We start from the raw sequence: 12,452 nt of genomic DNA on the forward strand, positions 1-12,452 counted from the left end.
GCCAACACCATAATCCGAAGACTTCAATTCTTTTCAAGAATTGATCAACTTTCACATGCCTATGAGGTGACTGAAAATACCAGGGCTTGGAATAATCTTCACACGGCCATCTTTGCTTCTTAACACTTTAAATAAGGCAGCTATTCTCAACCTGTGGGTCGTGACCCCTTTGGGGGCCGAATGACCCTTTTACAAGCATCACCCGATTCATAACAGTAGCAAAATGATAGTTATGAAGTAGCAATGAAAATGATTGTATGGTTGGAGGTCACCACAACATGAGGAGCTGTATTAAAGGGTCGCAGGAGGTAGAGAACCACTGCTCTGAGGCATTTGCACAGGCTCACCTAATGTAATATGCCATGGGATCCCTTGTCCACTGCTTCCATGGGTATGTCACTACCTGGATCCACCAGCAGTGCACGGTCAAACACAGTGGATATGGCCTGGTCATAAACAAAAACAACACAGGAATCCATTTTGAGCCTTGTTTATGAAAAATGTGGTTTAACGTCTACAGAGTGGAAAGCTTCAACTTTGTAGTCAGAAACACTTCAAAAGCGTTTTAATATTTAAGACTTGTCAAGTAGCTACCATTTATCAGAAATGTCATTTTCAATAGATACTTGGAGAATCAAGATTCAAAGAGCATAAAATTAATATCCTGGGCATTTTAAATTCAGGGAGTCGTCTCTGGAGAGCAAGGATGGCGATGCAGTTTCACAGCAGGTCTGCGCAGTCATCATACCTTGCGTATTATTTTGGCACCTGTATCCTCCAAGCTGTTTTTAATTTTAAAGGAAGTATGTGAGTGGGCAGAGAACAGATTTCCCAGCTCCACCACATCCAAACATCTAAGAAACCTAAATGAATTTACTAATTCAGGAAAAGTCCTAAATAGAGTTAATGCTTACTCTCTATGGATCCCCAAACATCTCCTCCTCTTTGGGGAGAATGGCACAGCAGGAGATGGTGGTTTGCTTTTAGGAGAAGCAGCTAATTAGGTGCTGCCCTCCAGCTGTGCCCCTGTAAGAAAGCCATTCTTATGGGGCCAGGGGATGGTGGAGCTTCTTTTTCAAAAGTGAAGTACATGGCCAAAGTTATTTCAATGACAGCATGTCTTAAGGGGCCTTGACAGTGTAGAATCAGTGGTTCAAAACGCACCAGCCGCGACTGGGGGAGAAACATTGTAGAGTTTGCTTTTGTAAAGATTTGCAGCTGAGAAACCAGACACGGCCGCCTGCCGTTCTACTCAGATCTGTCGGGTCTGGGTTTGGCGTGGGTTTGGGAATCTGCTCCCTTTTAGAAACTATTTCTAATGTCAGCATCCTCTGTCGTAGAACCGTCCCCCTGGGAGCTGATCAGATTCTTCTGCGAGGAGCTCAGCTGAGAAATACACAGTGGGTCCATGGAATAGTTGTCTACACGGGACACGACACCAAACTGATGCAGGTGGGATGTTTATACTTGCCTCTTTGACTCTGTGTAACCAGGACTCCTTCAATTCCCTCCATTCCAGTAAAACAATCGCTGCATGCAATTCAAAAATCGAAACCCAGAGAGACTTTCAGTAGTAGTATCTTTGTATGCTGGCATCTCCAGGCCTCTGCCTATGGGACACATATTGCCTGTTGGTGTGCCTCTAGGCCAGGTTGTGTTAAGTGTTGAACACAAGGTTGGTGGGTCAAAGCCACCAGCCAGTCTGCAGGGGAAAAAAATGAGGCTGTTTGCCCCTGTGAAGATTTATAGCCTCAGAAACTCTAGAGAGTGTTGTTGGGGTCTGGGTTTTCTTCAGCTGGGAAGCTAGATGCTTCTAGTCTACTCTGCACCAATGGCCAAGTAATGCAGTGTTTATCATACATGGCGCAATTAGACAATTATAGCTATCAACAGAATGCTGTTTTCTCCTTTCTCACTGCTGTACTTGTGGGAAAAGGCTGGCATGGTACAATGGTACAGTGTTCTTGAAAAATAGAAAGTTGGCTAACCACTGACACAGGAGCTGGGGTTGTTAGCCAAGAGGTTTGCAGTTCAAACCCTTTACTCACAGTGCAGGACAAAGATGTTGGCTGTCAGCCTCTGTAAAGATTGTAGCCTTGAAAACCCTTCCAGGTGGGCAGTTCTGTTGTGTCCTGTAAGGTCAGTGTGAATTGGAATGGATTCTGCAGCAATCACTTTAAATGTTGACAGCTTATTCTATCTGTGATGGTTTTGTGCTCATTTACATGTGGTGATGCTTTGGGCTGCTAAGTGCAAGGCCTGTGGTTCAAAACCACCAGTTGCCCTTCAAGAGAAAGAGGAGGTTCCAGCCTCAGAAACCTTGTGGGGCAGTTCTCTCTGCTCTATAGGGTCGCCGTGTTTGCATGCACTACATGGCAGTGAATTTAACTTTCTTTTTAGTTTATCCATAGTTAGATGTTCCGGCTTACTTTTTCATCCTCCTGAAAAAGAAATATATTTTACCAAATCATTCGTACCCAATTCTTAATTGCTCATATTATTTCTTTTCACAGAATTCAACAAGTCCACCGCTTAAGCTCTCAAATGTGGAACGGATTACAAATGTGCAAATATTGATATTATTTTGTATCTTAATTGCCATGTCTCTTATCTGTTCTGTGGGCTCAGCCATTTGGAATCGAAGGCATTCTGGAAAGGATTGGTATCTCAATCTAAACTGTAAGCATTAAATTTCCCATTATTCTTATTTTTTTTCTGCCATGAAAGCACATATTTCTTTCAAGTTTGAGGTCAACTTGATCCGTTTCATGGGGTTTCCTCTCTTTCTAAAATGAAGACCTTGTGGCAAAGACTATGGGGCATCCTACCGTTTTTTCAGTGAGATTCTCAGTAAATGTTAAAAATTAACACAAGAATCCCAAACATTTCTGAATCCTTAAAAACACAACGAGTACTCCAAGGTTTAGTATAAAATGTTTGGTGTGTCTACCCATTAACACACAACTGCTCTTTAAAAATGTTTTCATGCAAGTTGTTAGAGAGCTATCTGGTCAGGAAAGTAGACTGTGTATGGAGGATATAATATATTTATTTTTTTAAAGCACAAAAAAAATAGTGTGCATGTTTTAAAGACTGTAAGTTGAACGTACTTTCATTTGAACTCAGGAACCCAGGGAGCCGTGTATTAACGGTCATCTTGAAACATTCATCTTTTACTGTCTGGCTATTAATTACCACTCTAGATATTTCTGGGAAGTAATTTTGCATTTCCATTTGATGAGTATTTTGCCAATAAATTCTTAAATTTTCAAAAGTGTGGAAAAAATTCCAAAAAAAATTGGTGGCAAAGTCTTACTCTTTTCAGTTGATTTGGTTAGATTTACTTAGCATTGCTTCTGTGTACTCCACGTTGTTCAGAAAGCCATTGGTGTCCCATGACACCATTTTCAATTGATGTCTCCAGACCCTTGATAGCGCATCTTGGGCAGGAGGAGGCGTGTAATTTAAGTGGGACTATATGTGGCCTCGTGGCTACACGTGGGCCTGCTGGCAATGAAGTCAGCAGTTGGAGACCCCGGCCATTCCACTAGAGCAAAAGGAGGCTCTGTATTTCCATAGAGAGCTAGCATCTGGGAAACCCGCAGGGGCAGTTCTAGCCAGCTCTGCAGGGTCTCCGTGAGTCAGAATTCACTCGATGGCAGTGAGTCTATTTAGTACTTAGAGAGTTGGGTTGTTTCTGCTGCTGTTTTATTTGTTTGCTTTTAAAATAAAGACTCCTAAAGAGGAAATTCTCAGTAATTTGATGAAGGCGATCCTACTTAACTGAGGCATTACATCTCAGAATCTGCCATTCAGGCCCCGTGTCTGTTTGGAACAGGATCTGAAATACTTCCGAGAGCTTTCACTCCCAGGACCATTATGCAGTAACAAGAACACACATTCTGCACTTCCACCATGAAGAATGCACTTGAGAATAAGGGTCGGTTGTCATCATAACCACTCCAGAATTCCCTCTAGATATGCATATCCTATAGGAGAGGACTTCAAAAAGTTTATGGGAAAATTCTGTTATCTTTTCATGCCGCCGTCCACACGCCTTTTGAAGCCTCCCCGTACAGTAAAGAAAGTGCTTTGTCTGCTGAATTTGTGGCCAGTAGAAATACAATGTCAAGGCGTGAATGACCTTTTCCACATCTCCTCCAACAGATGGTGGCGCTAATAACTTTGGATTGAATTTCTTGACCTTCATCATCCTTTTCAACAATCTAATTCCCATCAGCCTGTTGGTTACATTGGAAGTGGTGAAATTTACCCAGGCATACTTCATAAATTGGGTAACTATGAAGCATTACTGTTTTTGTCACCCAAGCATACGTACTGTCTTCTGATCTCTCAAAAAACTTACCTTAATTATGCTTACCTTTTATTTGGCTACAAGGATCCCTAGTGGTGCACTGGTTAAAAGCTAGACTGCTAACTGAAAGGTCAGTCGTTCAAATCCGCCAGCTGCTTCCCAGGAGAAAGTCAAGGCAATCTCTTACAAGGATTATAGCCTTGGAAATCTTATGGGGCAGTTCTACTGTCCCACAGGGTGTTATAAGTCAGATCCACTCAGTGGCAGCTGGTTTATTGATTTTCTCAGATGGATTTTAAAATGCTTTTGATTCTCATATATTTATAATGGTAACCATCCCACCAACCCCCACCCCTACACACATTTGAAGAATCATAGATTTACAAACCAGACATCCTGGGAAAAATAGGTCTCTAGTTGAGGAAATCAGCTATATTTCTGTTTCTAGTATTGTGCTGCCGGCTAACATTAGCTGAGTCATTTGACTTCTTCGAAGTTTGTTTTCTTGTGTTCTAACCTGGGTATGCGAAAACATGCATTTCCTGTACATTCTGGGAGAGGCATAGATCAAAGGACTCTTGTGGCACAATAAAGAACTTCATGAGCAATTGGGTTCTGCACAAATAATACTCTGTTGCCAACTTGAAACAACTAGGCTTCAGAAAGTTTGTGGGAAAGCCCCCCACCGTGCAATTCCATTGTTCCACAATTTTAAAAAACTTCCTTAGACATCTACATGGTTCACTTTTTCATCCTATAAATAATTTCTACTGCATTTTTTCCTTTACATTTTTGTTTTAATCTTGGAAAAAATATGTGCGGATCTACTTTCCAGAGTATTTTGTTTGCCAGATACACGTGTGTTGCCCTTCTACAGTTTTACTTTAACTAAAGTAAAAATCAATAGATTTATGTAAATTAAATAAATCTTCAAGTTTAATATGCCCAAAATTTTAATTTTCCTATAATCTAGAGAAAACTTTGTATTGTATTACTTTTTGTAGTTTCTTTTTAACAATGACATTGGGATTTTTAAAAAGAGACAAACCGCTGCTGTACAGGCGCAGCTCCTCATTTTCTTTGGTGAACGATTGACCGACATTGTCGGTTTTTTAATTCCCTGGTAAAGATCCCTAGAATTCAGAAGTGTAACGTTGACTTACTTTATGCTGAAGCTATGGTACTGAAAAATGATTCCTATGTATAGAAATATTAGTTGCATAATAATACTGTGCAACTCTACTAACTCGTCTGATGATTAATTTTGGCTTAGGTTTTCAAAACTAATATTGTTTGTAAAAATGACTTGAGTGTTGAATCAAACCAGTAGGCTTACTTGTTCCAACTGCCTATCTAGTAAGCATAGGAACTCGCTGGAGGCAGGAGACGACACAGTGAGCTGCGAATCACAGGGTCAAGGGCTCAAACCTACCAGTGGGAGAAAGATGAGACGGTCTGATTCTGTAAAGATACACTGCCTCCGAAATACAAAGAGGCAGGTCCACTCTGTTCTGTAGAGCTGCTGTTAGTCAGATTTCACATAGATTGTATAAGGCTTCAGATAAATGCAAGGCTGATTTCCCAGTCTTCATTTAAAGGCAGCTTCTTCCTGTAGGGAAATGGGATTAGTAACGGCCTCCCTTTATGTATTCTGGCTCTGCTTGATGAGCCCTCTATGAAAATGTCTAATCTTGTTTCAAGGACTGCTGCGCAGCATTCAAATGACTGCATTTGAACTCCACCGCCCTGCCTGTGGTAATAGTCCCTTTCCAACTAAGCTCCCTCTCGCATCTTCCTGTCATGTGATGCCCATCATAATCCTTTAACCACTCCTCTGATCATGGCCGTGTCCGTTACTATCCCTCTTAATACTACATGCCATTTAAAAATGAACCGTCTACCCCAGAAGAAAGAGTGATCAGTCTAGAACCAGAGGCGAGAGAGCAGACATGTATGTTACTCACCAGCTAAACAAGATACTTTCCCAGAGTTTCATCCAAACCCTTCTCTAGATTTAACGTTTTCTTTTCCTTTAAGGATGTGGACATGTATTATGAACCCACTGACACAGCCGCGATGGCCCGGACTTCTAATCTGAATGAGGAACTTGGCCAGGTAAGCTTCGCGTCTTATAGCCGTGTCCAATTGGAAGTTAGCGTTGGCCAGTGTAATTTCTACCTTACACGGCAACTTAGGACGAATTGACAGCCTCTAAATACTCACTACTTTAGAAATAGGCATAAATGCATTCACTAGTGAATTGATAGTTTCACGTTTACTAAATAGAGTTTTAAAAACACTGCTTAACACAGACTATGCTCTCGGGATTAAAGATATAGCACAAATACAGTCCCTGATCATATGATCTAGTTATGATGTCGCGTGTTTTGTTGTTTGTGAACTAAATAGTAGAGATAGCCTCTGACTTTCAGTGTATTTGAGTTACTGCGAACTCCATTTGCAACTGTCAAATTTTGGGGGGGGGTGAGATTTTTTAAATACATGTTATAAGAAATATGTGTATGTATTGCATCATGTAATTTGCTGATGTGATCATTCTCAGGTGTTCACTCATAGAGTAAAGTACTATGATTTACAGTTGACAACAGCAGTATGGCAGGAAAACCACGGTCTGTTTGGCAGTGAAGTTGGTGCAGATGTTGAGCCATAATGGATAGAGAGTTGAATGGTGTTCAACTCTAATGAACTATCTCCAAGCACTTTTATCAGAATAATATGATGGAAGAGATTGGTGGGAAAATCATCCATATGCCAAGAATACTGAACTTAGAACTTGTGATTGCTGGTACTGAGCAGCTTATAGATCATGAAGGAAAATTAACAGATGAAGACCTAATGATTTTAAAGTGGAAAGAAAGAAGGATGAAGAATAATAAAGAATAATGAAGATGGAGAGAAGCTGTTAAAATTTTTTACAGTGAAAAGATCAGCTAAAGTTCGTTCTAAATTAAGTCAAGGCTTTGATTACTAAAAAATACATGCCCAGATGCTGCTGTTGTTAGGTGCCAACGAGTCAATTTGACCTTGTATACATTAGTGACCTTATATACAACAGAACGAATCCCCGCCCAGTCCCAAGCCATGTTAACAATTGTTCTTATGCAGGAGCCCTTTGTTGCAGCCACTGTGTCCCTCCCTCTTATCAAAACTCGTCTTCTTTTTCATTGCCCGTCTACTTTACCAACCACGATGTCCTTCCCCAGGGATTGGTGTCTCTCAACAACATGTCCAAAGTAGGTGATAGGAAATGTCTCCATCCTTGCTTCTAAGGAGCATTTCTAGATGTGCTTTTCCAAGACAGATATGTCCTTCACCAACACCACAGTTCAAGTGCATCGATTCTTCTTCGGTCTTCTTTATCCAATGTCCAATTTTCAAATACATCTGAGGTGATTGAAAATACCAGGGCTTTGGTCCGACGTACCTTAGTCCTCAAAGTAACATGGCTGCTTTGCAACACTTTGGCAGGTCGATCTGTTTGTACATAATGTTTTCAACACCCAAAGACAAAGATTTGATTTATGAAGGGAGTGATCATAAAAGGCAAGCAATAATGAAAATGGAAAGCCCAAGGGGGTAGATGGCTTTCATGTGAACGAACCTATGTTGAAGTCATCACAGTGGAGCCTTGTGATACATCAAGGATGACCTGTCTCCACATTTCTCATTGCGCTAAGTCTGAAAGGAAGGAAAAGTTTATCAGGGAAGGGGTGAGTGTCTAAGTATATGTGGTAATAGGAACTTTAGATGTCTAGTATATGCTATACTGGTATATGTGGGTATACTTCTAACCCATTTACAGTGCCAACTGAGGGGAAAATACGTTTGAGGATGTTGTTGTTATTGTTATTGGCCAACTCTTTTGCTTTATTTAGCCAAAATTATCATTTCAAAAATCTTGGTGTGATAAAGCTAATTGCGTAAGCTATCTTCAGCTTTACAATTGATTGTTAAAACATACGGACTGAAATTTCTAGTTCTCTGTTTATATTAAATAGCAGCATTGGCACTTTCTCATGCAAATGATGGCAGCTTTATGGAGGCGGGTCCCTGTACCGCTGTGGTTGTATGTAAGCGGTGACTGTGTATGCATGTGGATATCACCCAATAACTGACACAGGCATCAAATCAACTATCCGTGGAAAGAAACGATGGAGAAAGCTCAGTCTCCCCATCAGAAAAGGAGGCGACTTATGCAAATTCAAGCGGAAGCTGAAGAACATTAAAACAAGTCCAGGAGATCCAACATATGACCTTGAGAACATCCCGCCTGATTTTAGAGACCATCTCGACAGTAGACTCGACACATGGAACAATAAAGACACATTCCGAGATGTCATCAGAGGCATCGTAGATGATCACAGCAAAACGTTATTTAAAAACATTAAAGACAGAAGAAAACAAATAGATGTCAAAGGAGCCTGTGGAAGTTACCCCTGAGCGCAGAGAAACAAATGAAGCAAAAGAGCTGAACAGAAGCTCTCGAGGGGAAACTCAAGGTGACAAAGTACTATCAGAAGAGCACACTTGAATTTCGGAAGCTGAAGTAACTGAAGGGTGGCGGAGTGCGGGCGGGGAGTATTTAACCTCACGTTGCCGTACTGAAGGGGTCTATGGTAAAATACTGGACAAGGCGCGAAGCATCAAAAGAAGATGGAAGGAATACAGGAGAATCAATGTACCAAAAAGAACTGCTCAACACTCAGCCAAAATTTGGGGAGTTAGCATATTATCAAGAACCAATGGAGTTGAAAGTAAATAATCTAAGCGGCCCAGAAGGCAGTAGTGCAAAACAAAGCTCCAAGAGTTGATGGAATCGTAATGGAAATGTTTCAGCAAGGTCATGAAGCACTCACCAACATATGCCAAGAAATTCGTAAGACAGCTCTCTAGCCAATCAGCTGGAAGAGCCCCATATTTAGGTCCATTCCAAAGGAAGCTGGCTGACCCACCAGACTGGAAATTATTGAACGGTATCATGAATGTCATATGCAATAAAGTTTTGCCGACGGTAATCAGAAAATGATTGCAGCACAAACACGAACAGAGAACTGCCCGACATTCCAGCTGGATTCACAAGAGGATGTGCAACGAGGGATGTCCTTGCTGGTATCAGCTGGATCTTGGAAGCATAGAATGTGAGAAATATATTTACCTGTGTTTCATTAGCTATGCAATGGCACTGAGTGTTGTGGATCATAATAAATTATGGATAAATTGTATAAGGGTAGGAATTCCAAAAGGCTTCATTGTGTTCCTGTGGAACTGATACGTAGACCAAGAGGCAGTTGTTGGAACCGAGCAAGGGCATACTGCTTTGCTTAACAGCAAGAAAGAGGCATGCCAGGGTGTATCATTCCACTATTTAGTCAATATATATGTTGAGCTTCCAATCTAGGAAATTACACTGTATGAAAAATAATGTCATGCCAGGATTAGAAGAAGACTCATTGACAAGCTGAGACACAGCCTTGCTTGCTGAAACTGAAGAGAACTTGAAGCACATATCGATGAAGATTGAAGAATTCAACCTTCAACAGAAACATAACGCAGATCCTCATGACTGGACCAATAGACAGCATCATGATCAGCAGAAAAGATTGAGGTTGCCAAAGATTGCATTGTATTTGGATCCGCAGTGACTGCCCCAGAAAGCAGTCGCCGAGAAATCAAATGTGCGGCACTGGACACATACTTCTACTACAGTAGATCCCTGGCGGTTTCAAAAGCCAAAGATGTTGCTTTGAGTCCAAGACACACCTGACCCTCACCCTGATTTTTCCATTCGCTTCATATGCATGTTTAAGCCAGGCATGGACCACATACAGGCAGAATGCTCTTTGGAAGCGAGGCAGGCAAGACTTCATCTCTTGTAGCTTGGACATCGTATCAGGAGTGACCCGTCCCTGAACAAGAACATCACACTTATTGATAAAATAGAGGGTCGGACAAGAAGAGGTAACTTCTCGATGAAATGGGTTGACACTGCCACCACGGCTCCAAACGCGGCAACAGCGGTGACGGAGGCGTGGGGTGAGGCAGAGTTTCAAGCTGTTGTACACGAGTCACTCTGAATCAGAACCAACTCAGTGACACCTAACAGTGACATCAACAACAACAACAATGTAGGTTTCCTGATATCTTGATAGTCTTCTTTCTGTATAGGTGAACTATCGCATTGCTAAAATACTCCAAACAAAACAAAAAATAGGTGGACAACTCCCTTGAGGAATGCAGAAATCAGTCATTTAATAGTTGGTATCCTTGCATAATTTTATAATTAGAAAATGATATGGGTAATTATATTTTCTTTTCTTCTATAAAAGACAAGCCAGTCATACAAAGGCAGGCATGCGAAATTTTAATGAGACATTTTCAACTCTTCAGGTTAAATATATCTTTTCTGACAAGACTGGTACGCTGACCTGCAATGTCATGCAGTTTAAGAAGTGCACCATAGCAGGTGTTGCCTATGGGTAAGTTCTTTTCTATTAATTAGAATATTAAATATACATTTGATTAATATTACCAGCTTGGTACATTTGGAAATGTACTTATTGAGAGGGATTAATTTTAATTGAAAAAGCAGTTGTTTTTACTCCACATCCATATACATTTTGCATTTCATAATTTGTTACCAAGTTACCTATTAGATGGGGGCTCTGCCTAGTACTTTTTTCCGGGTGTTGTGCTGCTCCAGGTCTCTCTCTCACCGGGGTAGTCAGTTTCAAGCACAGTGTATATTGCCATAAGTCTCAGTGCAGCTTGCATGGGTTCAAAACAATGCACACAATCACTGAGAAGTTTCCAAGATAAAATATACAGTTTTCCAGTGTTGCTTTAATCCTTTCTCTTCTTTGCAATTACCCACTGATACCCACTGCAGTCCACTGACTCCAGCTCAGAGGAACCCTACAAAACAGAACAGAACTGTCACCATGCGGTTCCAAGGAATCCTAGTGGTAGAGATTATGGTCGGCTAGCTAATCACAAGGTCACTAGTTCGAGCCACCAGATACTCCTCAGAAAGACAGGGCTTTCTACTCCCCTGAAGAGCTACAAGCTCGGAAACCCACAGGAGCACTCTGTCCTATAGGGTCTCTATGAATCAGAATCAAATCTATGGCAGTGAGTTTGGTTTATTGCTTTTTAATTTGGAATCTTTATGGAAGCAGACTGCCAGCCACATCTTCCTCCCACAGAGTGGTTGCTGGGCTCGAACCGCTGCCCTTTCTGTTACAACCTAGTCCTTTAACACTTGGCCCAAAAAGCAACTTTTATTGCAAGCTTGGAGCCATGTAAAATTCTGATGGCGGGAGGAGATAGTGACATAAAACTTAAATCCAAGTGATAATGAATATGTCAGCAATGCATGTCAGGTTATTAATCCCCTTCAGAATGTGATTGGTGAGTACTCCACCCACCCTTTATTTTGGATTCCAAAGAAATAGGTGTTCCAACGCTTTCATTTTGCAATAATATCATTAGGCAATGTGAGAGAATTAATTTCCAGTAAACGCCTGATCATGAAAGATGACACGCATTATTGTGGATGGACACAAGCTTATTATCAAACTTCCCAACCACCCTTGTCTGCAAGTGAGACTGGTGAGCCTTGGTCTCAGCCCTAACTGCATGGTACTGGTGCCTTGGTTTTCTGGCTTGCACCCATTCGTACCCACTCACCCTCTGTCTCCTAATAGAAAGCCAGGATAAAAATAGGCCATGGATATTGGAAATGACTTGATTAAAATTATAAAGAAGCAACCATTTGTTGGATTTTAACTATTTATTAAACATGACTCCGAGTCCCAGGGCCTGCAAAGAGCTATAGATTGAGGCGAGTGCCCTTGTTCTTCCGGGTAGGAGAGCGTGCGCCTGAAGGTGACTTCTAAGTGTGTGTGTCAGCGAGGCTACAAGGACAGTTGATGGCCTGATCTACCCAGCACCGTGAGAGCAAGCTTTTGATTTTAAAGGACACGCATTCCCATAATTAGATTCTGTTTTGCTTCCTTCTTCCTTCTCTGAAGCCCTTCTCATCCCTACACGAAAGAGGCTCTCCCACGCCTTACTCCACGGTCTCGGTTGCTGAGGCTGCTGTGTTAGCCGAAGCTCC

At 41.4% G+C, this 12,452-nt stretch overlaps 1 protein-coding gene across 1 annotated transcript in view; it reads left to right on the forward strand.

Moving 5' to 3' along the window:
* The window catches only part of ATP8A1 (ATPase phospholipid transporting 8A1), a 190,663-nt gene that overhangs the window by 13,723 nt on the left and 164,488 nt on the right, over positions 1-12,452 (forward strand). The window contains exons 4-8 of the mRNA XM_075544993.1: positions 1,341-1,452; positions 2,514-2,679; positions 4,168-4,295; positions 6,353-6,430; positions 10,724-10,812. Coding sequence (XP_075401108.1) covers positions 1,341-1,452; positions 2,514-2,679; positions 4,168-4,295; positions 6,353-6,430; positions 10,724-10,812 — 573 coding nt within the window. The remainder of the gene's footprint in view (positions 1-1,340; positions 1,453-2,513; positions 2,680-4,167; positions 4,296-6,352; positions 6,431-10,723; positions 10,813-12,452) is intronic.

The sequence above is a fragment of the Tenrec ecaudatus genome, chromosome 3 (assembly GCF_050624435.1).
Source record: "Tenrec ecaudatus isolate mTenEca1 chromosome 3, mTenEca1.hap1, whole genome shotgun sequence".
Classification (NCBI taxonomy): Eukaryota; Metazoa; Chordata; class Mammalia; order Afrosoricida; family Tenrecidae; genus Tenrec; species Tenrec ecaudatus.